Genomic DNA, 27,540 nt, shown 5'->3' on the forward strand with positions numbered 1-27,540 from the left:
GAGGACGCCCACATTCTGAATGAACAAAGCTTCGAATAACGAACCAATTTTCAACACAACTGTTCAAAAGAGTTTAAAGCCTCATGAAGTCTCATTTGGACATAATTACCTGCCTGCAACTGACGGGTGACTAACTTGGCCCACTCTTCCACAATGTGGTCATGAATATGGTCGCAAAGCATCATCTCACAGGGTGAAACAAAAAAAACTGTCCATGAAGGAACAGCCACCATGTCTGCACAGCTGAACAGCACTGTATTTGAAGGCTTCCTCTCTGATTGAAGATCTGGGATTGGAGCACTCCAAGGGAAGCATGCCACACCAATCAGGAGCCAGGAATGCAACCTGAGGAGTGGGAGGAGCCAAAGTTGAGAGGCGGTAACCAAACAAAAATAAACACACGCCCACACAAACCCATGCAGGGCCGCATCATGAGTAAATGTTTAATGGGTTATTTGTCAAATAATTCAAGATTTTTTTTGGTCTGCATGTATTCTCGTAGTTTAACCCCGTAAAAAGGGGCTGGCAGTGGCTCAGCGGTAGAGCAGACGTCTTAACACCAAAAAAGTGGAGGTCCTGACAGGTATCAAATAGGCCACCAGACAAAAACACTGCAGAAGGAAATAGAGGGCATGACATTGTGATGTCTGAAGAGAGACTCATCACATTCAAGTTATTTTATCCGTAATCTGGTATTCAGTCAGGAAATATTCCATTTTTATTGTTGAGTCAGGATTAAGGGCCCAGTGAGTGGAGTAAGACTATTTTACTTTGTGTGGCTGCCATGTTGGACATGAACATAATCCAAACAGCAATTCAGAATAATATTTTCTAGAAGACAATGTCAGCATCTAAAGCCTGATTAATCAGGATAAAGGTTGATGATAAAACACCCTTTATAGTGACTTTATAATGGTGAAACTGCCTCAAAATGAGATGGGTCCAATGTGCCTCTATCACATGTCAAACACACGATGGTAAGTCAATAAAACATTTCTTTATATATATATATATATATATATATATATATATATATATATATATATATATATATATATATATATATATATATATATATATATATATATATATATATATATATATATATATATATATATATAAAGAAATGTTTTATTGGCCTCATGAAGTCTCATTTGGACATCATTACCTGCCTGCAACTGACGGGTGACTATATCAGAATATATATATCAGAATATATATATATATATATATATATATATATAGTCTGCACTGGTAATATGCAGTGGATTCTCTATTATCTATACGGAAATGCATCAGTAATTTCATTTTGCCCTGCAGGGGTTTCCCTGCCCCTCATTCCCTGCCCCTCATGCTAAAGATTCAGGGAGATAAACTTTTATGACAGCTTACTGTAAACTGAATGCTCTGCAAAGCGAATCAGCTCTCCAGGTCAAAGGACGGATTTATGAGGGATGAAATGTGGGTCTCACATTTTTCCTGTTTAACATCCAAGAAAAAAATGACCTGAAGTATCGATTATGGTTCAGACAACATATGACGCGATGCCTCCAGACAAACACAAGCGGCTCAGCATTCAAACTGCTAACAGACCAGTTAGAGACAGAATGTCTTAGATTATCTGAAGACTAATTTTGACTTCATTAATGAGAAGTTAACTGGATGATGTACTTAACGATGAAGTCTTTTTGATTAAATACTATTTGTCCAAAAAACATGTAATGCAGTCACTTTAGTACAAAATATTTTTTTACTTATTTTGTACTTAAAGTAGTATATTTTATACTTAAAGTGCAAAATATTATGCAGCATTTATCTTGCAGCATTTACACTGCACATTTACATCACCACCATTGCTGTCTGTTAATAAAGCATTGGACATTCCATTATTGCAGTTCTTATCAGGCCTGTCCCAAACCTACAGTAAGCCTTCGACCAGCTGTCCCGATTCAATCACTTGCTCTTTATGCTTCATCTGCATTCGCCCTCTGTCACTCAATAAATGCTTATCTTATCCTATCTTACCTTAATGACAGTTTTCCACAGTGCAACATCAGTTCAACAAAGATAACAGCTTGTATTTGTGTCATTTACTGAACATACATGGTTTCTGGTGACTGTGAAAGCAAATAAGTCAATAAGTTAATGAATAATCATCATTATATTTGCTGCACAAGCATCCAAATTTTCTCCGGTGGTGCCCTGGCGTCACGCCCGGAGTATCTCCTGCCTCACTCCTACAGTTGGCTGGGACAGTTTCCAACACCCTGCGACCTGCGACAGCGGATGAAGCAGATGGAGAAAATGAATGAATGAACAGACTTTGTTGTTGACCAAATCTTAATTTCCTACAATAAATAATGCAGGAATTCAGTATTTTCACTCCAGCACCACACTTCTATAATTTTAAGGTAATTTTGCCAATCCTTCTCTAAAACATGTTGAAAGGCAGTCTTACAATAACTTTTACTACTTTATTTTATCAGACTACATTAGTAACTAGTTATTTACTATGCAAACTCATGGCATTAACACGAACTACTATTCAACTAATTTATTATGACTTATTATGAATTATCAACTCTATTCCATATAAAGCCTGACAATAGTATCATCTTTACTATCTATAACACTAACGAACATATTAATAGATGAATAATAATAATAATAATAATAATAATAATAATAATAATAATAATAATAATAATAATAATACAAAGAATACATCCTGATGAATATTTTCATTTTTAAATGTATAATATCATTTTAAGAAACTTTCTCTTGAAGTTTTTATTGCGTCAGAATATTTCTCTTAAACGTGATGCAGCATTTCTTCTGAATTTCTTCCCCTTTAGGGAAGTCAGTCGTTCCAGAAACACGTTGTGACGTCATCGCCGCTCCGGGTAAACAAGCGGCTGTCATCCGTTGACGCGTCTGCTGTGCGTGGAAACCAGGAAGCCGGCTCCAGGCTCTCCTCCCCCGCGGATGACGACAGGTCCCCGCAGGTGAGGAAGAGGAAGGGCTCGGAGACGTGTCCAAACATGGGTGGGGTTTGCAGGTAGACGTTTCCCGGAGAGTCCCCACGATCGGGACTTTTAAGGCGAACCCGCGGATAGGCATCGATTATTTATTAGATACTGAGAGATCTGTGCAAGCAGTCGACGACTGGACTCTAGAAGGAAATGAGGTGAGTTTATTGATAGAGCAGCTTCTATCACCATGACAGTTCACTGCAAACGCAAACCAGTCCTCTCTTTCTGCTGAAAATGAATTTCTCAAATTCGATTTATACAAGTTATTTAGGAAGAGGTGGAAATATTGTTTCTCGATAATTAACCATCAAGTTATCAAAACAGATGTGAGTCCAACTTAAAGGTAGATTTTTGTGGTGAAGAAGTGTAATTATGAGGGTCAGATTATCAGAGACTGAAGTGCCTCGGTGGGAAGTTTGAAGGCTGTCATTCAAGGTTTTAGGTCAGCTATAAAAATAAAAACTTCCAATGAAGTTCATGGCTCCAACTATTGATTGTGTTCCAATACTCTTTACTCTGCATACCCATTTTTGTTCTGAATTTCTTTACTGTATTGTCTGTGAAAGGGTAGATGTCTTTAAAATGTTAGAAAATTGTGAAAAACTCTTCACATTTTAAATTGCTTTGTTTTATCTCGTCTCATAAATATTTCATTTATCATTTTAAAAAATGATGTTGACAAAAGTGGTGTATTCTTGCAATATTTTAGTGAGCAGTATTCTGTAAAACTCCTCTGAAAACAATTTTCTAACAGTTCCATTGATTGATTCAGAAATCATTCCACCCCCTCAAGCGTTCGTGGAAAGCTCGGTGTCTGTGTAGAGCACACGTGATTTTTTAGAGAAAATGGTAATTTTCTGAAAAATATTCTGATTCAATGAGTGTGCTTTGTTCTTTTTTTTTCTCGTAGCTCTCCTGCCATGGATAAAAAGCCGATGAATCGAAAGATCAGTGCTGGCCAGCTGATTTTTGTTCCTCATAAGGACACAATCCGCCTGTTGGAGGTGTACGTCAAACGCAGCCTCAGCCTAAACGACGGGACCCTCGGACTTAAGAAGGAGGAGGACAAGGAGAAATTTGTGACAATTCCAAGAAGGCCAAGAAGACATTCCAGTGATCCTTCTCTTCACTTGATTGAGGAATCAAAAGATGATGAAATTGGTCCATTTTCTGTGGTGGGATCTCATGTAAATCAGCCGGAACCCATTTATGAAGAATCAAAGCCACCTCCAAAGAAAACAAAGAAGAAACCGTCACTTTGGAGAAGTTTACTCAACATTTTCTCTCGAAAAGGCAGTGAGGACAAAGATGAAGAGGAAGAAAGTCCACCAGAGATCCATGAGGTCTCCCAAGAAATAGAGTCCCCTGAAACTTTGACCACCTGCCTGCCGACAACCCCGATAACATCACAAAAAAAAAAAATTAGGAAAAGAAAATCTATAAAACGGAGGATGTCCAAGAAACGGCTGTCTCGATTCGGTAAAGATCTGAACCCCGATGACATCACCAGAGTTGAAAGTAAGTTTAGAGGAACGTGGTTGTCTCTCTGTGTGTTAAGAAGCAACAAAGATCACGACTGACCTAAAACTTTTACTAGGTGTCCTCAGAATCAGAGGACACCCGGGTCACCCACGTTATTTGGGTGACCCGGGATGATTTTCCAGACGCACATTCCCAAGCGATTGGTTCTTGCCTTGCAGACATCCTCAGCGTGGAGCCGACCTACTCCTACTTTGAGAACATGTCACAGGAACTGGAAAAAATTGTCCAGGAGGTCCAAGAGAAGGAGGAAGAGTTGGCGCTCTCAGATGGTGAGAAAATGTTTGTCTTTGTGTGTGTGTGTGTGTGTGTGTGTGTGTGTGTGTGTGTGTGTGTGTGTGTGTGTGTGTGTGTGTGTGTGTGTGTGTGTGTGTGTGTGTGTGTTCATGTGGGGACAAAATAAAACCCGTTCATTTGAAGCACAAGAGGCAAAACGCTTTCACCTCTTTTCTCTTGTAGAAAAGTTTCATCCTAATTATCAGTTGTTCAGTGTTTGCTAATCTTTCTCTGCTTGTTCATGTTTTGTTTTTTTCAGAGGAGATCATCAACAGGATCATTGCTCTGACCAAGGAGGAGGGCGATGCCATCAACAAAAAGGTCAATATTATCTCTGTTTTGCTTGTGAAATTCGTAAATGAAACTGACGCATTTCATAATTTAGGAATACTTACAGTGCTTGAGATGCTATTAATTATCAAATAATTATATACAGTATATAAAGTATTTTTAACAACCAGGGGCTTCGATAATAAGCAAAATAGTTTAGAGTTGAACAAAGTCAGGATGATTAAGAAGACCGGACTTGAAAAGAAAAAGAAAAGACAACTTCACGTTTCTTTTTTTTAGCTTTCATCTGTCACATGCAGCTGTTTCAGGGTTTGTGGTGCATCAGTCTCTGAGTTGCATAATGTGTTTCCTTTAAAGCCCCAGAGAAAAGGTGTGTGTGCAGAGAGAGAGAGTTATAAAACCAAGGCAGGAGGAGCATGTCATGTGACGTTTGGCCTTTCGGGTCGCTTTAATTATTGATCGGACAAAAATGACCTACACAGTGGCTGCAACAATTCATTTAAATGTTTGACTAGTTTATTGACTTGCTGATTGAGTCAAGCTACTATTTTATATTTTCAGTTCAAGTAATTCCGAGATGATTGGTTGTTAAATATATTACGTCTGGCCATAAAATATTTGACCATTTGTTTAGGAAAAAACCCCCAAAAACATTTAGATGAAAATAGAATGTGAGGAAATCACATTATCAATTATTTCTACAGTTCAACTCATTTTTAAAAACCCTCAATTAATCATTAAAATGTTATCTCTGTATTTTAACATCCGTGCCCTTGTTACTTATGGTAGTCTTTGCCTTCTAATCTCATCTCCAGCTCAAAGAAAACCCAACGCTGGACAACTTCTTCCAGCGAATGTCATACTCGTCCTTCCAGATTTTGGCTGATGCATATCTGGATAAAGAAGCGTCACCGGTCCACAATCCCCCCACTGTCCTCCCAACAGCCCCGGAGCTGGTCAAGCTGGCTTTTGCCTATGATTTTACAGCTAAGGTAGCCCGGCTGTCCAAACAGAATGTAGGTCACATAACTGGCCTTGGGAACCGTTATCTGCAGGACCGATTCGAATACAAACAGGTAAATATCAGTCATTTTTTTGTGATATTTAAATCACATGATAGTAAAGATTGAAGAAATAATAAGAAAAAAAAATCAAACATGCACACTATGAGGTTTACTATAAGAGGTTTTGCTATTTTTCAGGCATGTACGGATCATCCTTTGTCTGACAGTGAGGGCTGAAGGGGGCCCGGCAGGAACAGAACCCAATGCTTCAACTCAAAACGTTGATTCGTCAACTTGTCTTAGAACCACAGATGGAGTTCAGGAGGAGCTGTAGGTTCCAATTCTCGACTCGATCGATGATGTGCGGACAGCAGATTTTGTGTTTTTTGGACACAGCAATTCATTTTACATTTTTATTTGAGTTTGAAAGGTTTGTGATAGAACAAAAGCTGAAGGTGGGATTCTGCTGTACCGGGATTTCTGTAGGAAAACTAGTTGAAATGCTTGTATTGTATTGAGGATGTGCCGTTGCTTCTACAAGTGATACAACGCAGGTAATGCTTTTGTTCTTTTTTTAAAAGTCTGCTTTAAGTCGGCTTCAATGCTTTCTGTGTTGCCTTGCTAAATATAAAAAGAACAACACAATTCCCTTTCATATATTTAAGGTAAAATATGTGCAATATACATTTTTTGAATTTTTTTTACATTCCTAGGATTTTAAATTGAACAAAATATGTACTAGAAGAAAAAAAGAGATGTGAGCCACATTTACTTCGATGAATGCTGGCATTCATTTGACATACTCAAATAAATTATATTTAATGTATTGATATTGTAATGTTTCTGTGCATATTCAGACCGGAAACTTTTATTCCATGAATTTCACTTCTTCTCAACCAGAAGTGGAATGGAATGTGTTATATCATGCAGCTGAAGGCTATGCTTCGGTTCCTTTTAGATGGGTGTGTCTGGTTGTTGTTGTTGTGTGTCGTGCAGCAGTTTTCCTCCTGATCGTAAATTGGTTCACAAGATAAATTTTAAGGCTTGTTAAAGTCGAAAGTGCTGTAATTACCTGAAATATAGTGGCCTCTGTCATGCAGACTTTTTATATATATTGCTTAAACTCTAATGTAAAAAGGTTTGGTAGCAGTGCCCTACTTGACAGTGACCTAGTTGTGGTAAATTTGAGGAAGAAGAACTCGATTCTGCCACACCTCTAGCCTCACTACATACCGCCAGATACGCAAAGACAGCAAAGTGTAGTATTGGACTGTGTGTGTGGAAGACACACCTTGCTGCGCCTCCAACATGTGTTGAAAGCAGCAGCAGGAAATGCAAGCAGCGTGGATTAATTATGGGTGTGTCCCGGTGCTTTGAGTTCACTGCAGGTTGTTGGGAGCAGAGATACACAGATGTGAAAGATGGAATGTGACTCCGGATGTGCCAGTGCATGATTCAAGTCTGCGTCTTTTCTGTGGAACAGGATCCCCTGCAGGAAGGAGACTTTTCTCATGAAAGACACATTTGAAACCAACCAGAACTAATATATTCACAAGAAATGATCGTGCAATCAGCAGGACAGAGTTTAAAATGAACTTAGTCCGGAAAAAAAAGAAAGAACGATGGAAGTAAAATAAGTGTGTGTCTATGTGTGTGTGTCGTGTGTAGTCACTGAAAAGCAATCTGCTTCTAATAGACTGATGAGTATTGGTGACATCACAGTTGAACCAGTCCTGGTCAGATATGATAATGATAATGATAATTCACACTTTATTGATCCCCAGATCAGTAAATTAATATGATTTGGACTTAACTGCAATGCAGCTGACATCCTGTGTCCAGCGGTCAAACATTTAAAATATTTGTGTTTTCATATAATCTATACTTTCAATGATGAAATGCGAACACGTTTTAAGGATTTAAATGTAGTTTTGCTTTTTCATCGATACACACATTAGAATGTTATGTAAATTCTCACTACATGATAAATCTAGAATTTGTGGTTTCTATTTTCCCCATGTTACAGCCATATTCAATCAACCTTACTATTACTACTACAAGTACAACTTGAGAGAACTTGTTGAAACACGTTGAAACAGAATATCTGCAAGGAAAAATACAGTTGTACCAAATGTTAACACCAAGTAGGGAAAAATAGAATAGCAGAAAAAAATAGAGAAAGGGAGGAAATTCATTAATGTACAAGCTACTGTGTCATGAAGAAATGATATCTAATTGTTTTTGTGAGTCATGACACCAGAGCTTTTGATACATAACAGGCTTTTACTTCCTTAATTTAGTTTATGACACTAAAGGAGCCATCTGGTACGTATGGTATCCGGAAACGGGAAAAAATATGTTTTTATTTCCTTTAAGGGTGACAAGTGTTGGGAAGTCCACTGACTTTGGCCTTGAGCAATCTCAATACCTGCAGATCCATCATTCTGTCGATGACTCACATCTCATTTGAATACCAAGTCACACGTCACTGAATATGCTGGGGGACTTTTTCCTAACGCTTTTTGCTTGTGACAGCTAACAGGTCTGTAGCTGAGTTAACCCTACCCATACACGTGGTTTCAGGCCCCCTGGTCCAATCTGCACCTATCATTAGTCCAACCATCTCCCACGGAAAACATCTTATCTGACCACTGAAGTCAATAAAATACTTAGACATGTTCTTTAATTGTGTTCTTTCACAATTTTTTTTAACAATCTCACAAAAAAAAGGTGCTGCAAAACAAGGTGACTAAGTGGTTCATTTCAGTCCTGTTCAGGATAGTGGCAGAATCGCTTTCATGTTTAGTTGTATCATGGCTTTTCCCTTTAACCCTTTATTGGCTGCTCATTAAAATAATTTAAAATGATACCTTAGACTGTTACTGGAGGACTTCCTGTTGTAACTTTTTTTTTTTTTTTTTTAATGTCGTAGAAAATCCAAATTACCAAAAGTTGTCACTTACTCAATGAAGGGTTAAGCTAGAGCCGTTATGTGGTTTTAGTTTTCTGACCAACAGGATGGTCTGGATTGCCTCAGGCAGATGAATGTCCAGTCTGGACTATTTTTAGCAAGTAAAATCAGCTTCATCAGTTTCATAATCTCTAAAACGTTTCTCACCTCTTTGGAATATCTACCATAATTGCTTTTAAATCAATTAAAAGACAACGGCACGTGTGGAAACTTTTACATTTTTATTGCTTTTCTAACAGAGAATGTTGATTAATCAAAGAGACCGAAGCCCATGTCTTCGTCTGACTCTTCTGATTCGTCTTTCTTCTCTTCTTTTTTCTCTTCTGCTGAGAAAAAGAATCAACGGTCACAAATAACAGGTTGACAAGATTATTTCACAGCACTGATGACAAACAAAGTTGAACCGATCGTGGTTGCTGCTACTTCTCGTTATGATTTAGCTGACGTGGTATTGTAATGCAATATAAAAATGTCATTAAGAACTTCAACCCTGCAGACATTGGAGGCATCCATTTTAGCAAGTTTCCAGAGGAGTTTCTACATACCAGCAGCGGGTGCTTCCCCGGCTCCTGTCAGCCCACCAGCAGCAGCAGGTGCGGCCACAGCCCCACCTGCTGGTACGGAGGCCAATTTAGCGAGGCCTGTGGTAAAGGAAAGAAACGTTTAATTTGGAAATCAAGTATGACTCATGTTCAGTGAATGCTTGATGAGGGATCTTTACCTGAGTTCATGACTTCATTGATGTCTTTTCCATTTAGCTCATTGATGACCTGCCAAGAAATGCAGAATTCAATATAAGCAAGACACCATTTTCGGGAAAACAAATCACAAGAATTTTTGTTATTACATAGGATACCTTGTTCAAGCGTTCATCATCGGCCTCAATTCCCACGCTGCCCAATATTCCCTTGATGTCTTTTGCAGAAGGGCTGGTGTTTCCACCGAGTACAGCCAGGAGGTAAGCGGCTACGTAACGCATTCTGCAATTTAAAAGACACACAACAAGTTACGTCAACAAGCAACAAGAAGGACACCCTAAAGCTCAAGTATGTGGCTTATATGTATGACACTTAAATTCCACTAGAAATAACTGAACAGGCTGTATTCACTTGTTGCTTATGCTGAAAGCTTGTGTATCTGGAATAGACACGACGTTTCCAGTGAATTATTGAGTTCTCAACGGATGGTTTGGGGTTTAAAATGCATTGAATGGTCAACATGTTCAGCCTCAGTTCCCATTTTGTATTTAAGTGTCCACAAAAATGAGGATTATTCACTTATTCACCATGATTCTGTTTTTGACAAATCAATGTTATTCGTGAATTGACACAAATGTCGTCTTTTCCGACCCGGAGTTTGTTTACATGGAGTTCAGTTTGAAGTTAGCTGAGCCAATGTAAACATTAGGTGTCCCAATATTTAAAATACCTTTTCCCCCACGCAGGTAAGTTAGGAATTTAGGAAAGGTCAGAGTTTAGAATTCTGTTGTTACTATTGTGAGCTGGACAAAACATTTCACCGGCTATACGTCACACCTCTGACATGTGATTGAGTCAAAGCTAGCATGGCGCCCGGAGGTTTCCTTCGACAGTGTGTGTAAATGACGACACAACGTTTTTAAAATGTTTACACGATTATCAAACGCCCAGGAAATGCAGTTAGATGTGGAAGGAACACACACAAACAGCCAAAACTACACGTTTTTACTCACTTTTAAGTCTTAATCGACACGAAACGTCAGACACGCTTGGCAAACCGGAAGAGAGAAGGAGGTGGTACCGGAAATACTAGCACAGTGGAATGCATCGATCTCATTGGTCCGATTAGGGACAAGGACGTAGACGTCATCATGTCTCTAAACCAATGAACAACTGGATCAGTGAAAAAAAAAATCTATTACGTCTATTCCTTCGTTGTTCTCGGGTTTCCCGTCACCATTTTCCTCAAATATCTAGATATTTTCATTTGAAATTCACCTGGTATTTGTTCCTACAGTCCATTTTACTGGTTGGAATAGGAATACTGTATAACATTGCAGTTAACAATGAAAAGTGACAGCTATTAAGTTTGAATGCTCAATATGTCTGATGTTTGTCTTACATTTTTTAAAAATATACAGCACAACTACAATCTGTGATTTTTTTGAATGAAATCCAAGAAGTGATAGAAATTGAAAAAGTGGCATTAGCGACTGTTTCTAATACACAACTAGAAACACCTTAAAAATAGGCAGCTCCCAGTATAGTAGGCAACAAGAATACAAATATCATTTTAGATATATAATTACCGATCTATTTTTATAAAGGATAACAGGTAAAACACAATGAAATATGTAAGTAATTTACAAAAGCGCATTATTTCTGTTGTGATTAAATATTTTTAAGTAAGTGCTGACCATTAAACTGCTAGCAGCTAATGAATAAATGAATACTGTATATAAGACATATTCTGATTGAGTAAGATTGTACTGTAGATACAGCTATGTACACATTCTTTCTCTGTAACGACTTAAACTGGGTAAATTCACAGGGTGGATTTGAGCTCAGGATCCTTTTGCTGCAAGACATCAGTACTGCTCTGTGTCAACATGCTGCTGAATAGTAATCTTATGAAATCCTAATTTAACACCCTGAATCATGCTTGAATTATTAGGTGGTTCTAAATATAGAAATTTATATTGTATGAAACTACTATATTTTATGTAACTACAAATTCCAAAACTAAACATGTTACATTAGAGATAACTTAGCTTTTATATGAAACACATGGCAGTGGCATCAGACTGAATGGAACATGTAAGCTATGAAATGAATAAATAAAGGGCAGAGATTGGGAGGTAGGTATGCCACAATAATAACATTGTCACAAGTGCGCCGACAGGACAGCAGGCAAATAATGACTTTGTTTATTTCATCCATTATTTATTTTTATCAATTCATCATCAAATATAAAATACAGGCATTATTCAGTTGTTACTGTGTCTTTTACTTACATGTAGCTATAAACTGATTCTTGAAACAGGTACTGTCACATGTCCATAAAACAGTAGAAAACACACAAAATCTTAAATCTATTAACCTACAATTCAAGTAACTCCTCTTTTCTCTCATTGGACGAGAGCCAGTTGAAGAGGAAGATCACTGAGTCGGACACAAAGGATGCAATCTTTTTCACGTTTGTCACATACCACATTTTATAGACAAACTCTCCCAGAAACACAAAGATAAAAATGGCCAAGATCCCTAGAAACATGCGGTCGATATAAAACTGAGCCTTTTCTCTGAAGGTCCACTGCTCCCATGGTAGTGCTCGCCTGGCTTCAACATATTTACTGAAGTGTAACAAGGATTTCTGCTCGTCATCCAGCTCTTCCTCCGGGTCATCAAAGGCTTGGTCATCCTCTTCTCTATCAGCGTTGGCCATTTTACAGTTGTTTGATGCTGTGAATGACATTTTTTTTTTCTTCAGGCATTTGTTGATGGTAAATGTACCAGAATCACATGAAGTGTTGACTGTTCCTCCTGTAAACTTGGTAAATATTTACTGTAACCATTTTATGACTGTGAGATCTTACCTCCAAGAAGATAAATCTACTATGAAGATAAGATTCAGTAGAAAATCCCTGCTTTCTGTCTCCGTACTTAAACCATGTTTGTGCCCCTAGTATTCTGTAGGCTGACAGTCACAGAAGTGCACAGTGAGAAGGCTGTAAATGTCAGGCTGGTTCTGCAGCTCCTACCTCATTAAGACGAAGGCTGGGGATTAGGCAGCACTCAGCAGTTTCCAATCCCTCAGCAAGGATTAAGGTGACAGATGGTAGAATACGTCTTGATATGTTTGTGCAGGAGGGACAGAGAGACCAGACAGAAGATGATGGCTTAGAATGATGCCATGTTCATGTAAAACCATTCAACCCTAAATTTCTTACATGGTCACAGCATACCTGACAGGTGATAAATGTGAGAACAATAAACCTCCCTCTAGACATGTAGTATGAATGTAAAACCCATATATCAAGTAGCAAAAATGATTAATTTTAAAACCCAGATTAGTTCATTGTGTAAGTAGAGGTAGTGTGACTGAAACCAGCCAAACTGATGACAGAGCAGAACTGACACAGCTTTAGTAAAAGCTTCAGAATTTAAATAAATCACTTTGGCATAATGCTCTATAGGCAATCTACACAAATGGTAAAGAGCATTTTAGCCTTTAGCCACAGCTTTTAATAAATGACTCAAACCAGCTGAATTGGCTGAAGAGGAGCCCACATGCTGTGATAAAAAGTAATGTCGAGATTGCTGTGATGGTGCCAGAGCCCTCTTTCATTTTCTTTAGTGATTTTGTTCTGAATGTGCCTTCCAGGCAGGGCCTTTTCTTTTTTTGTGTGTATTGAATGGTTTTCTGTGATAAAATAAATCAATAGAAAGCAGAACTCGTATGGCTACTGACAAAACAGCAGACAATGAGGTGGAAGATGAATCCTACCAGCTCCCTTGAGCTGCTGAGATTTCCTGTGGCTCCACCAGGAGGTCAAAAGTTTTCATCACCTGCTAAGGAGCTTAGGTGATCAATTAAGTTTTTAGCGATCTGTTACCAAGCAACAGATGTTTCTGAAACTTGGTGGGATGTTTAGACATGAAAGAAAAAGCTTGAAGTGGATTCTAACAAAGGAACAGATACACAACTTTATTTTACTCTCTTTGCTTTAGGAGATGGAGCTTTTTGTCACTTTTTCTGTTGGTTTTAAGGCAAAATTTGGGAATGTTTAGCCAAGCAGTCAGGCACGTAGCAAGGTACATAGCGGATCTGAAAGAAAATATTTAGTTATATATTACTTTTTGGACTATTTTTGACTATCTGACAGATTGTCTAGAAAAAGTGGCCACTGTTCCACTGGGAAACGACTGAATTTTGGAGCAGATCTCTGCTTTTGACACATCCAAAAGAAGCAATGTATGAAATCCTCACTGCTCCTCTGGATGTTTACATGTGGTGATCTCTTTTTCTTGGGTTGGATAAAAAAGATCAATGATTCTTCTGAGAACCCAAAGGAACTCATAGTAACGGCACACACATCTTGACTGTTAAAGGCTTTTTAATTCATTTTATTCAGTGGGATACTCCAATCCTTCTAGGATGGGTTGTATTTGATACAAACCCTCATTCTGCTCTCAGGAGGAATTATTTTAGATATGTTGATCTTTTTTCACTTAGCACCAGAGGTCAACAGTTTACTTCATCCTACCGCTTTGGTTATCGAAGCAAACTTTGTTTGCTAGATGTTTCAAAAATGTTAGCATGCTTATAACATGCTGCAGTTAAGAGATGAGCATAATTCAATCTTATATTAAAAAAGTAGTGCCATCTCTACATGTTCTTTAGATCCTATTTGAATTTGTAGAATTACAAAACAAGAACTGTACCATCAACAATTTAGAAGAAGAAAATATATTAATACTTTTTCTGGTGAAAACAGGCTTTTTAAATGTGAAAAGTTTTGATATAAATTCTTTTGTTGACATGCATGCAGTATTATCATTCAATATTAATCAATTGAAGAAACCTGAAGTAGAAATAATACATTGCATTTTGAAAACATTCTTCTATGATGAAGCCTCGTTGTCTTTAAAACTAAATGAGCTAAAGATGCTGTTTGTGAACTGGTCACGAATGAACACGTTCCGTCAATCAATGTGGTCCTTTGTTGTGGATATTAGTAGGCTAATATTGCAGATCCGCAGTGCACTGGTGTCACACCCGGCTTTCCCCCCGCCTCACGCCCTTAGTCAGCTGGGATAGGCTCCAGCTCCTCGTGACCCGCCACAGCGGAAGAAGCGGTAGGCGATGAATGAATGAATGAATGAATGAATGAATGAATGAATGAATGAATGAATGAATGAATATTGCAAATATCACAGAATCTCAGCGCTGCTACTGGTCCTTATGTCACCGTCAATAATGAGAGGGATTCAGTCCTTGTGACGTCTTCACATCCATCAGGGCTGGTGTGCTGGTGGGACATGGCGTGGGCTCAGTAGGTTTGCATGAAGTGCAACGGTGAGTAATCTGGATCAACGTGACGCGGAACCTCTTGATCCTGAATGCATAAACCATCGGGTTGAGTGCTGAGTTCACATGAGACATGATAATGCCTGTGTACGTAACAAATTTGGGTATGTAGCACTGTGGACAGAAAAAGGTGACACAGTTCATGATATGTATGGGCAACCAGCACAGAACAAAGAGGAACATCACCAAAGCCAGGGATTTCGCCAGCTTTAACTCTTTCTTGTAGTACCTCTCACCATCACTCGTCGCTTCGGCACGTCGGTTAAGCTGGTTCCTGATCACCCTAAAAATCTCCGCATAAAGTGCAATCATTATGGAGAGTGGAACAACCACCCATCCAAAGAAATTAAAGTACACCATGTAGTCCATCCTTATGACAGTGATGAATTCACAGACAATGTCGCTGGAAATGCTGATGTTTTTCTGAACGTCATGGTTATTCCATCCAACCATTGGAACCAATCCAGCGAGGAAGGAGAGGATCCAGCACAGACAGACTGCCATATAAGCCCTCCTCTGGGTCACCAGGGTGCTGTATCTGAGTAGGGTGATTGGGACAGACATGGAAACAGTTTTTTTATAATCACCTAAATGCACACATGCACAATCTTCAACTATTATCCTCAGCTTTTGTCATCAGGAGGAAATCATTATTCAAAATGTTGAATCGGCAATCACCAAAATCCCTTAACAAATCGTTCCTCTGTCAGCTACTTAAGTGGACTGGAACAATTTGATTTGCTTAAAAGCAAAGCATGTCTAACGTATTGATTTACATTAAGTCTGGAAATGATTTATATCACCATGTCAGGAATCAACCTCATCTCGATTGACTGTCTTTGTCTAAAAGCATACATTTTACGCTTTGATGCTAGAAGAAATAAAATGTGAGACAAGACCCTGCTGGTTCTTGTGTTTTAATTATTTGTTTTTCGAGCAATAGTCATAGGAAACAAAGTTATCAGTAAAACTTTCTGTTTGGAGAGAGTGGTGGTTCTGAGAGCAAATATGTGATATTAAGTAAAGATGGAGCAGTTTTCCTGACAGGCTGATGAATATTCACAACACATTTCAGAGTTTGGATCATATGTTATTTTCAGCATTGTGGTTGACAGAAACAGTCAATGTCATCTGCTTCTTGTCGCTCTCCTTCATGAACATTTAGTCATTCTTACCATAACCATAATCAAAGTAACATTTATCACTTTTCCATAAATTTGCGTTTCACCACCTGCCCTACAACAAAATCATCCATACTAACTAACCTCTGCTATCTTCAATCAGTTTATGACACCCATGAACCCACAGGAAAGTGTCATCAACTGGTTTGAAACTTTCTCCTCACCTGGTTGGAATCTTGACTCTCAAGTACCGGTCGATGGCAATGGCCAGCAAGGAAAGAATGGCGTTCTGTGTGATGATGAGCAGCAGGCATGAGAGGAAGAGGCAAGTGTAGAACTGAGTGTTGAATCCCAGACTGATGACGATGGCCAGAGGAATGACCAAAACCCCCACAGCGATGTCAGCCACAGCCAGAGATACTATGAAGGAGAAGGTGGTGTCGCGAAGGGCCCGGTTCACGCAAACAACCAGCACCACCAGCACATTTCCCAGAACAGATGCGAGGGCAATGGCTAACTCGATGGAGATGTACACTATATCCACATTTTCCCGAGGTTTGATTCCAGGAGAGGAAGACATTTTTACCATTCCGGTCCTGCCTACCTTTTACCCTGAGCTGGTTGTTGAAACTTTTAGCCTCCACTTTGGAGTTTGTGTCAATGAAAACATCTTCCTCTCGCTGAGATAAGTGCAGTTTCACTGATTGCCACATTTGCACAACGACTGACTCTTGTGCTCAAAAGGGATGTTAGACGGTTAATCCTCAGCATGATTTCCAGTACCAGTGTGCCACTGCTCTTCTACGTCCTTACAGTCGCTCTTACACAGTCTCTGAAAAAAAAAAAGTGTCGTAAAATGAAGGGGAGGGACTTGACTCACTGCAGCACCACTCTCCCTCTCTATCTGTGGTTTTTGACCAAATGTTAATGCAGCAAATACAATGAGTGAATCTATACATAATGGCTCAGGATACATTTTGATTAAGATGTTAAAAAATAACAAGCACTCAACAGAAGATGGTTTCTATGTTTTATAGCTTATTATTTATTCATATCATCATTCAAGCTGGTAAAGAACATGCAATGCTAAATACATAGAAAGAGGAAAAAAAAGAGTCAATATTTCCACGCACTGAAGAGACAAGCTCCAATTTCAACTTTCTTGGCAATAATTCATTAACTTCAAATATAATTGATTGTTTTCAAACTCTATGTCTAGAAACAATATTCATTTTTGACTTACAAATTATAGCAGTCTGGCTTGTCTCATCCCCCAAGTCCGCTGGGACAGGCTGCAGCAACCCCGTGACCCGCGACGGAGGAGGAGGTGGGTACTGGAGAAATATGATGAATGCAAAAATAATAGTCAATCCAGCAGCATTTATTAAACTCAATTTGTTATTTTTACACTTGGGTTGATAAAGAGATAAAGACATTTGGCTGATAAAACAGCAAGGTGGTGATACTATCTGAATTTGTTTCTGGGAAACAGCGGGGGGGCTTATGACTATACAGCGGAGTTTAGTCATAACCTAACCAGTTGCAATCATATTTCTAATGAACAGCTATTACAAGATATTTTCTCTCATTACGAAATGAAATTATACTAAGAAAACATAATAATAATAGTAGCCTACTTCTTTGGCAGGAAGCAATCGATATTCATAACCAGTAAAGTGTATTAATGTGCTGCTGTAATGTCAGATCTAGCTCTTTGCCTTTCGCCCGTGTTTTTGCAAATCGATTACTGTTAGATTGCATTACTTTTAGCGTGATTGAATTGTCTGCTATTTTATAGATGACTGACACTAAGTGTGCTCATGTTCCCCTTTCATCACATAACATCATTACGGGAGGGACATTTAGAGTTGTGACGGACCGTCCATCTGCTACCATTAGTCAAATAATAGTTCTGCATGGTATTTTAACGTTGAATGTTTTTAATAAAGCATGTCTAACACTTTTATGTTATTGGAAACACCATAATGTTTGAACTCACAGATTGGAAAAGAGTTCTAATACTTGTTTGCGCAACATGATTTAAGTCGTTGCAGTGAAATGCAGACTCTGCAGGTTAAACTGCATACAAGGATTCAGTTCAAAAGTTCAAGTCATTAAAAAAACTTAATGTAATTGTGTGCCAGAGTATGAGAAGAGGTTGGCAGCAAATATCACTGAGCAAGCAATTAGTAAAATGGTCTTGGTTTGCTGAAGAACGCAGATTCAACGTACCTGTTCAGCCCCATCATTTTGTTCTTTCTGTTGTAGAAAGCATCGACTCAGTGTGTTCTTGGGTCGTTGCCCATAACATCTCAAACTTGTTCTGAAGCCTCCTTATGATCATGTTTGCTCTCAGATGTTGCCAGTGCCTTTTTTTTTTAAATTTTGGCGCTTTCAGACATTCTACTTCCTGTGTGTTCCTGCGTTTCCTTCCTGTCTGATGACTGACCCCGTCCTAATTGGTAACACCCGCCCAACATTACTCTGCCTCCTTTGAATATTTAGTCCGTGTTCTCCCCTTTATCTCTGCCAGTGCATGCATTTTTTTCAGTACATAAATGTTATTAAATTTCACTTGTGTACTTTTGGATTTAGACCTGGTTCTGTACCTTTTGACCCTGCTTTTGGTTTATCCTTTAGGATACTGTTTGTCTTGTTTTGTCTACTGAAGCTTTGGTTCAAAGTAGAGACCTTGTGTTTCAGGAGTCCTGCTTCCACACCCTCCTTTGTCGACTACAGTCTGATGAAGCTCCGGCTTTTGCACAAGTGTATTCATGAATGATGTATATACGACATTAATTTCGGTTAATACGACATTGGTTAATCCTATTCCTCCATGAGTGTAACCGTGAATGCTCGTCTGACTTCCATGTGGACTTGTGTAGCCCATCTCGCCCGTAGCCAGCGTGTTACAATTCCTTGTGTCTGACAATTTCTTTTTTCATTGTATCACTAATTGATTATTACTTGTTTCCCTGGAAATACATTTCAAATTGGAACAGACACAGAAAATTATTGGATGTTTTGGTCTTATATCATGAAATAACAACCTGTACTCTACATATATCATTATAAATTATCAAATAGCCCTGCATATAATTTCATTTTCTGATACTCAACAGGCAGAAAATTATTGTCCATAAAGACAACTAATGACTTTAATTATAGTCTGGCAGGGATCCGCTTGCAGATGCGCTACAGGGAACAGTGAAACTTTAATGACCGGTTCCAATCAGCAAAACAGGATAAAAATAAATCTATGCATCCTCACTGAGCTTTCCATTTTAGTGCAAAATGTATTTCAAATGCTGCCTCTGTTTGCATCTATATTGAACAACCTCTGCAGAAGGATTAAGGTGTTTATATAATCATTTACTTGAATTACGTGCAATCAAACATAAAACTGAGTGAGTATTAAATGAGTGTTTCATTTAAAATGCATTGATGTAGATGGGACCAATTAGAGATCAGCTAAAAGTAAAAGCTATATTATGGCTATAAGGAATGTGGGACAATGTAAATGATCAAATTAGTTGCACCTTTAAAATGTACAACAGATACAATCTTCTTAATTCTCATTACTGATAATTCTTCAAAATGAATGCTTCTTCTGAATATGAATGTTTCTCCTGAACATGAATTAGTGTTTCAGAACATAACCGGTACTTCTGTAGCGTTTATGTTCTTCTCTTGCCTACACTCTAAAAAATGATTCAAGGACCTAGTAAATGTGACAGTAACATATAGTTATGCATGCTCAGTAAAAATTCTGAATATCATCACACTGAGCATTTGATTTGACTACATCAAAATTAATTAGTAATTAGTAGTCACGCGCATTCTATTTGCTGACGGTCTATAAGAGTGTGGGAAAAGGTAATACAAATAGAAGGTGGTTTCATATCAGTATTTGGAGGGTTCATAAATGTTTAAATTACCGTAAATAATAAAAATAAATAGTTCATTGCTATATTGTTGGCTTTCATTTTTGCAGGTGGTTCCTGGAACGCATTAACCGCGAGTAACGAAGGATCACTGTATATACTTTTGGTGTCCTTCAGACCTGATCCTTGTTAGGCATATATCAACGAATCAAAGAGGAAAAGGGTGATAATAGTTTAGGATGTGGGTACTTTCACACAGAGTCCTTTGATAAACAGTTAAACACATTTTGATTTACAGATTTAGGTATAATTACTTACGATAAACTGATTTACAGTTTGATTCAATTAATAATAATAATGACAATACTGGAAGGTTTTCCTGTAGATCTAGAAATGTGTTCATCACCCCTTGTAGGTGGATTGGATGTTACATAATGACATGTAAATGAATAACATTAGGACATTAGACATCCAGAAATGATCTCTATGCTGGAGACATTACTAACAAACCTACATTATAGGTTGGTTTTGGAGCCAGTTGTAGGTGGGGGCTTGAAGTTGGATCCAACCTGACTTGAAATTGATGATACGTCACTTCCAGCATCTACAAGGAATTCAAGTAAGGATAGTGATGATGAGAGTAAAACCACTGCCTCTAAGCAATCTAGAAAATGTGTTTTACATATCTAACAGTGAACAATATGGCATTGAGTTCTTCTTTCTGATGCTGTAGAATCTGCAGGTAGTGTGTGCAGTTCTTCAAGCTGAAATGTGTCACCTTCCTTTGTAAAAGGTTAGCATAGACAGGAAGTCTTACATGGATCCTTGAAGAAGATGACGCACCACTGTTGACCGCCATCATATCTCAATCCTGGAAAGGAAAAGAGTCCACCTCTTTCATGTGGATGATGCCATTGGGATGAGACTCGATCATGTGAGCAACCAAGCCTAAAATTGACCTGACTGATTTCGGAACAAATACAGGATCTGAAACTGATGGAATGGACCTCTAAACAAAACTTACTGACTTTGCCAACAATTGAGGAAATGTGAACACAGCAACGCGAAACTGGAGTTAATTATAAACAAGACTTCCTTTAAAAATGATGTTAAGTACAAAATATTCATACCAATGTTGTCTATGTTATATGTCGACACTTTCTTAAAATAATCAGTAATGCATTTTTAGATATTTGACTAAACAAAAAAAGTGAACCATTAGTTGATGATGCATAGATTGGAGTGGGATTGATGCAAATCATCAGGGTTTAACAGTATTGTACTTTACATTTGAAAAGTCATGTCCAGAATGTCTACCCTTTCAGCGAATCTCAATTAATATAAATGTGGGTGTTGTTTTTTAAATCTTTATCCTCAGTTACTTACAACCATTATTTTTGCTGACATTGCTATGCTTCCACACAACTTTGATTCAATGGGCTACTTTTTTTATTCTAGCATAATGTTACATGAGCTGAGTCTTCACACCTTTACATATCATTGACATTTGCATGCCCTTATTCACATGAATAAAATGCCATTGTATTTCAAAAATATACCAACATTTATTTGCTTTATTAGCAATAATCTTTGAATTTTCCTGGGCATCTTGAATGAGGAGTATCATCAATACCACAAATATTAATAATACAGTATCTGACAATTACTCATGTCAACCATGACCAAAGTAAAAGAAAATGAATGTGACGGATATGTTGGGAAACCAAACGTAGCTGTGTCCCTGCATCGTGTGTGTGTGTGTGTGTGTGTGTGTGTGTGTGTGTGTGTGTGTGTGTGTGTGTGTGTGTGTGTGTGTGTGTGTGTGTGTGTGTGTGTGTGTGTTATAATGTAAGCTGATTAAAGTTTGTTTGTCTTGTGTGACTGTCATGCATGCATATTCTTCTGAAGTTTACAATGAGATTTTGTCGTTTTTCCTAATAAACTTCGCTTTTTTGTTTCTTTTATTTAGTTGATAACTTTCAATTCCTTCCTGCTGTTTGTTCATTGCAGAACACAGGTCAGAATTGCATTCAATTACATATTAAATAAGACACTGTGACGCAATACAATTCAAGATGGAGATAAATATTTTCTCTGGGGAAAGAAAATGAAAGTAGACAAGTAGATCAAAATTAAAAAGAAACTATAAATAATGAAAATTAATAATAATAATAATAATAATAATAATAATAATAATAATAATAATAATAATGAACAACCTTTAGAAATCAAACTATATTCTGTATGTTCGATATAAAAGTACATTTTGTAAGATAAGCACATCAGACATGCACAGATGAAATTTCTTCAGACATATCCCCTGAGGTAAGCACATCTGGTATCATGAATCTTATACTTCTAAAGATGTACTGATAATTGTAAATGGGGTGAGATGCTGTGAGATTTGTGTTGAGTTTCACAAGCTCTCCCATGTATAGTTCAGAACTAAATATAAATTACATAATATGTACTTCATCAATACCTGCAACAGTTTAACAAAAATTAAGACTTACTGTGAAACTCATAGATAACCATAGTAAATTTCTCTGTAAATTGCCTTACATTCAGAAATGAATATGTTCATAGTGACTGATTGATGTTGGCATGGTTTTGATGTTGCCAAGTGAACTTACTTTTCAGGCTCCAGAGTGTTGATTTCAATACTAGGAACCAGTTTCATCTCCCACCATCAAAACTAATGGGAATGTTATTTCAGAATCTTCATTTTTATTTCATACATATCATCTATTACAACATCATGTAAGTTTGCATGATTTATTTTTTCAAAATGCTTTGATGCTAACCATTACAGGGTTGAAGAAAAAAAAAGAAGAAACGCGACGCGGCGAAAGGACTTCCTTTAAAGTTTCATAATACCAAGATGAATGATAAGTAGAAGAGCAGAACTCATTTGGACTTGCATTCAGACACTCACTGCACCTTCACACTCATTCAAGGCTATCACCTTTCAGGCACTAGAAAGAACAATGGAAGTGGAGGAAATCATCTACACTCTGCTGGAGGTGCTCATTGCTGTTGGCTGCTGTCTTGGTAATATGTTGGTTATTTTGGCGCTGTGGACCAGTAGGAGCATTCAGCAGCCCACTTTCTGTCTGATCGTCTGCCTGGCTGTGGCTGACTTCATGGTCGGATGCGTCGCCATACCGATGGCCGTGCTGGTGGACGGACGAGTGGAGACTTCATTCCACGGATGCGTCTTCATCAGCTGTGTGGTCATCTTGTTGACCCTCGTCTCAGTTCTGTCTCTTGCAGCTATTGCAGTGGACAGATACCTGCGGGTGGTTATCCCTCTCAGGTGAGCTCGATCAGACAGTATTGATTTCTGATTGGTTGTCTTTACAGTTTGATCCACATGCTTCTGTTAGTATAACTCAAATTATTATATTTGTACTAGGTATTATCACATAATAATAAAATGCTATTTTTTTATTTTGGTCAGAACACAAAAATAAATCAGAAAGTATTGATCATAATGATCATGTTGTTTTCCCTTTAGGTACAAAATGACTGTAACACAGAGGCATTCTTGGCTTGTGGTGGCAGCGTGTTGGCTGGTTGCAGCACCTCTGAGTTTTGCCCCCATGCTGGGATGGAATAACCATGACCCCCTGTCCAACTCTACTATTATCTGCCGGTTTACAACAGTGATCCCTATGTCTTACCTGGTTTACTTCAACTTCATTCTATGCACCTTCATCCCTCTGCTGGTGATGACTGTTTTGTACGGCTATATTTTCTGCACTATCAGAGCAAACCTGCGCAAGAAACCAGGCAGCGCTTTCCAATCCCAGTGTCAAAGCTACTTAAGGAAAGAGAAAGAGCTGGCAGCATCTCTGTCTCTGGTCTTGGCTCTGTTCGCCCTGTCATGGCTCCCTCTTCACATAATGAACTGCATTATTTACTTCGGTGGACCTAACGACGTACCGGTGACAGCTTTCTATGTCGGCATCCTGCTGTCCCATGCTAACTCAGCTGTAAACCCAGTTGTATATGCATTCAAAATACCAAAGATCAAGACAGCGTATGTGAAGATCTGGAGAAAGTACATTGCATGCAGAGAAGAAAAACAAGCATTGCAGATGAGCCAGACGACAGACAACAACCTCAGCAGTAATGCGGAACAGTGTGGCTGAACATGAGTGAAGAAATCAACACTTTTTTGTGGACTTCCTTATACCTGAATACCAAGTTTGATTGACTATTGAACATTTTATTGACATTTAATATTTTCAAAAAACTGTGAAAAACAAAAGGAAATCAGCTGCAGCATGAAAAAGTTATTGAAAACTAAAAACTACCTTGTATTGGATAAAAACAAAACAGCCATGATTAGATTAGATTCAGAATCATATGTGTTTTTCTGTGTCATGTTCATGAACTGTGTCATACTACCCAGACATATTGTTGAGTATGTGTGTGTTTCCTGGTGTACATTGCGAAATCTGTCCTGCAGCATAAACTTCCACTTTTCTTTAAAGGATTAGCTCCACATCAAGTTTCATATCACTGTTTTTATTTTCTGTTTCTGTATCAGTTCAACTTCTTCATCATTCATTCCATGGGAATTTACCTGATTTCCTATCACAACAACATGCAGACATCCGAAGCATAATTGTTATACCACCAGTGCACTTCATTTATCCATGTATCCCAGAAACATAAACACTTGCAAAATGCAATTTAATCCATTACAACAGATATGGAACACATAGTTTGTAAATCAGCTGCATGGTAATTGTTGGTTTCAATTATTTTAGTACTTTTTTTTTGTATTCTATCAGTTATTTCACAAAAGACTTGGGCAAGAAGATAAGAGACACTTCCTGAAATATTGCTTTTTGCCATTTTTCATGTATTAATGTGAGGATATTAATGTTTTGTGATAACACGTATGAACCTCAGGATTCCGTGACCTTCATAGCGATTTAAATTTGTAGCGAGCCACTAACGCCCAAGCCACTATATCTCTGTCTTCACCTCAGGGATCATATTGCTTTACAAGTAGAGTAAATACTGATGTTCATATCACCTTGTGTTGGACTGGACACTTCCTGCTATGAAGCCGTACATTTTGTTTCTGTGTTATGACAGTAAGCAAGTTTGGCCTCATTGTGGTGACATCATGTGTAGCACAGTGCTAATCTAGCTTCTTTCCACAATCCAACAACATCAACACACAGTATAGGTGAAGCGTGTGTATAATATAGCCCGTAGGATTACATTGAGTGTGGGTGGTTGTTTAATGCTGCATAGTGTCAACGACTACAGATTATAGATGGATAGATTAAACTCGCTGTGACTGTAGTCACATTGTAGACACTTCATTTTTTCTGTTTCCTCTTCCTCCATGTATTGATATTTTTTGCTTTCTTATTTCTGCACCACTTATTTACACTGTGTGTGTGTGTGTGTGTGTGTGTGTGTGTGTGTGTGTGTGTGTGTGTGTGTGTGTGTGTGTGTGTGTGTGTGTATATATATATATATATATATATTCAGAAAAGTGTTTTAAATGCTGATAATGTATAATTGATTTATGGTTTATTTCATGACCACAAAAGCTGTGCTTAACTAATGCTTGTGCAAAAATAAAGTGTTTGCTTCCTGCTGCCATGAACAGTTCATGCATGTTTAAGTGAATGCATCTAGGTGACATGACACTGTTATACTGTATTTGCCTAAGGTAAACGCAGTTTAAGAACGGTCTATCTGACTTTGTGTATTGATAAGCACATTTTTTAGTGCATTCTTTGAAAGACATTTTGAAAGCTCATCATGGAGTCTTAAAGTTACCAACTTTCACAAGATATTAAAGTTTGGTTGGTAACTTTTTCCTACATTTTCTCCCATTTAGTTGAAGAGAGGTAGCCACTGTAATACATCAGATTCAGGAAACTGACCACCATTAACATGCCAGACTGCAGATATCAGATAGAAACATTAGATTTTTTAAATTTCTTTATAATTCATGTATCCAATAATTATACCGCTGAGTTACAACCTACTTTATACGGCTGCTCCCAGTCTGTTAAACTTCACGGCTTGTATTTCACTCTGAGCTCACAAGTAATCAAGTTATTATAACTCTTAAGACCTACTCTAAGCTGCTGCAGCTTTCAGTGAGAAAACCGAAAAATCATAAACTAAGAAGTGTTTGACCCACATTCATGAATGATAAGTTTCATATTTAGATTCTCATCAAGATACAGGAGTGTGTGAAAAAGTAAAGTAAATAAACAGAAAATGATTCATATTTGATTGCAGCAATGATCGTGCACACCTGTGTTCATTTCAGGTTGTCATTACTTACAGCACGTGTAATAAACTGTCAAATTGGGCGCTGGCGAATGGATTTTTAGTTTGATTATTATATATCACTCTATTTTTAAATTCAATACCTGCAGCATGCTGATGACTAAAAGCTAAGTTCTTTCTTGACTGGTGAAAACCTCTCTTACAGTTGCTCATAAACCAGCCTATTCTAAAGTCAGGACTGATAGCAGCTCTGTTCAGCCTCAGAATGTAGAGTAGATTCTGGTCCCAGACTCACTGAGTGTCCCAAAGCCTCGATCATTTCTAGAGTGGTAAATGTCTTTGGCCACGAGATGGCATCAGTGTGGCTCTTTCATCACTCACTCAGTGGGAATGAGTTTTGCTCCAGGCACTCATTGTACCCCTCAAGGAAGGTAATAGACTGTATAGTTATCGCCTGAGTAGGATTTACTCCATCCTACAAACTATACAACCTACTACCTCACCTTGCTAGGCGCAATTTCAGGCACCAATGAACATCCAAAAAAAAAAATCATTCACTATACAGTATACTCTTTTAATAAACCCTTTCCACCATTGCCTCTGGTGAAGTTATTAAGTCTTGTGCTCACATGATGTGTTCCCACCAACTTTCCTTTATCCAGGGGATTTCAAATACGCACGCAGGCTTTGGAATCGCAGCAGATCAACCCGTCTCCTTAGGAAAGACAGTAGACTGTATAGTTATCTCAGAGGGAGGCTTCTGAACCCCACAACTATTCAATCTACTACCTCAGCCTTAAGGACAGATACCTCTGTGGGTCGCCGTGGAAACATGCCAGTCAAACTGTGAGACAAAGTAGAGAGAAAGATAAAGAGTTTTCACATTAGAGCTAAACAAAAGTTGAAAAGAATAAGTTGAGATGTCCTATGTATAAATGATCAGATAATAGTAATAACCTGCACCGTCAAAACACAACATCGTTCAAACTTGATATACCGTTAATTGATATGGGAACATATACCAAAAAGTGAGTCTATTTTGATTTTGATTGAGGTTTTTACAGTTTTAGTTCCATTAAA

General features: G+C 38.1%; 4 protein-coding genes across 5 annotated transcripts; 2 read left to right on the top strand and 2 right to left on the bottom strand.

Annotated features, from left to right (window-relative positions):
- The first annotated feature begins 2,974 nt into the window (after positions 1-2,974).
- LOC137595673 (apoptosis facilitator Bcl-2-like protein 14) lies at positions 2,975-6,956 on the top strand. The gene is made up of 6 exons (XM_068315900.1): positions 2,975-3,187; positions 3,943-4,550; positions 4,733-4,843; positions 5,107-5,168; positions 5,954-6,214; positions 6,341-6,956. Exons 1-6 carry the CDS (start codon positions 3,183-3,185, stop codon positions 6,377-6,379), a joined length of 1,086 nt encoding a protein of 361 aa, XP_068172001.1. The 5' UTR covers positions 2,975-3,182; the 3' UTR covers positions 6,380-6,956.
- Positions 6,957-9,319: 2,363 nt separating this feature from the next.
- rplp2 (ribosomal protein, large P2) lies at positions 9,320-10,928 on the bottom strand. Of its 2 annotated transcripts, none has more exons than XM_068315581.1 (5): positions 10,825-10,928; positions 9,970-10,093; positions 9,835-9,883; positions 9,659-9,754; positions 9,320-9,436 (listed from the first exon to the last, which is right to left on the bottom strand). In XM_068315581.1, the coding sequence occupies exons 2-5, from the start codon at positions 10,090-10,092 to the stop codon at positions 9,363-9,365; spliced, it is 342 nt and encodes a 113-aa protein (XP_068171682.1). In that variant the 5' UTR covers position 10,093; positions 10,825-10,928; the 3' UTR covers positions 9,320-9,362. The 2 variants fall into 2 exon arrangements, with proteins under 2 accessions (XP_068171682.1, XP_068171681.1); XM_068315580.1 differs by having other exon boundaries at positions 9,320-9,439.
- Positions 10,929-14,770: 3,842 nt separating this feature from the next.
- On the bottom strand, positions 14,771-16,883 carry LOC137595859 (adenosine receptor A1-like). The gene is made up of 2 exons (XM_068316211.1): positions 16,528-16,883; positions 14,771-15,720 (listed from the first exon to the last, which is right to left on the bottom strand). The coding sequence occupies exons 1-2, from the start codon at positions 16,881-16,883 to the stop codon at positions 15,066-15,068; spliced, it is 1,011 nt and encodes a 336-aa protein (XP_068172312.1). The 3' UTR covers positions 14,771-15,065.
- A 5,578-nt stretch (positions 16,884-22,461) lies between these two features.
- Positions 22,462-27,120, top strand: LOC137595858 (adenosine receptor A1-like). Its single transcript, XM_068316210.1, has 2 exons — positions 22,462-23,503; positions 23,705-27,120. The coding sequence occupies exons 1-2, from the start codon at positions 23,073-23,075 to the stop codon at positions 24,339-24,341; spliced, it is 1,068 nt and encodes a 355-aa protein (XP_068172311.1). The 5' UTR covers positions 22,462-23,072; the 3' UTR covers positions 24,342-27,120.
- The last annotated feature ends 420 nt before the right edge of the window (positions 27,121-27,540 follow it).

This window comes from Antennarius striatus, chromosome 5 (genome assembly GCF_040054535.1).
Source record: "Antennarius striatus isolate MH-2024 chromosome 5, ASM4005453v1, whole genome shotgun sequence".
Classification (NCBI taxonomy): Eukaryota; Metazoa; Chordata; class Actinopteri; order Lophiiformes; family Antennariidae; genus Antennarius; species Antennarius striatus.

What these genes read in the sequence shown, in the direction of transcription:
- LOC137595673 (XM_068315900.1), top strand. An exon ending in AGAGTTGGCGCTCTCAGATG is followed by an intron (nt 4,844 to 5,106) that starts GTGAGAAAATGT and finishes TGTTTTTTTCAG; the next exon opens with AGGAGATCATCAACAGGATC. An exon ending in ACCGATTCGAATACAAACAG is followed by an intron (nt 6,215 to 6,340) that starts GTAAATATCAGT and finishes GCTATTTTTCAG; the next exon opens with GCATGTACGGATCATCCTTT.
- rplp2 (XM_068315580.1), bottom strand. Translation starts at nt 10,092, where the DNA reads ATGCGTTACGTAGCCGCTTACCTCCTGGCTGTACTCGGTGGAAACACC. An exon ending in ATGATGAACGCTTGAACAAG is followed by an intron (nt 9,884 to 9,969) that starts GTATCCTATGTA and finishes ATTTCTTGGCAG; the next exon opens with GTCATCAATGAGCTAAATGG. An exon ending in CGGGGAAGCACCCGCTGCTG is followed by an intron (nt 9,440 to 9,658) that starts GTATGTAGAAAC and finishes TCTTTTTCTCAG; the next exon opens with CAGAAGAGAAAAAAGAAGAG.
- LOC137595859 (XM_068316211.1), bottom strand. Translation starts at nt 16,883, where the DNA reads ATGTCTTCCTCTCCTGGAATCAAACCTCGGGAAAATGTGGATATAGTG. An exon ending in AGAGTCAAGATTCCAACCAG is followed by an intron (nt 15,721 to 16,527) that starts GTGAGGAGAAAG and finishes CACCCTACTCAG; the next exon opens with ATACAGCACCCTGGTGACCC.
- LOC137595858 (XM_068316210.1), top strand. Translation starts at nt 23,073, where the DNA reads ATGATAAGTAGAAGAGCAGAACTCATTTGGACTTGCATTCAGACACTC. An exon ending in CGGGTGGTTATCCCTCTCAG is followed by an intron (nt 23,504 to 23,704) that starts GTGAGCTCGATC and finishes TTTTCCCTTTAG; the next exon opens with GTACAAAATGACTGTAACAC.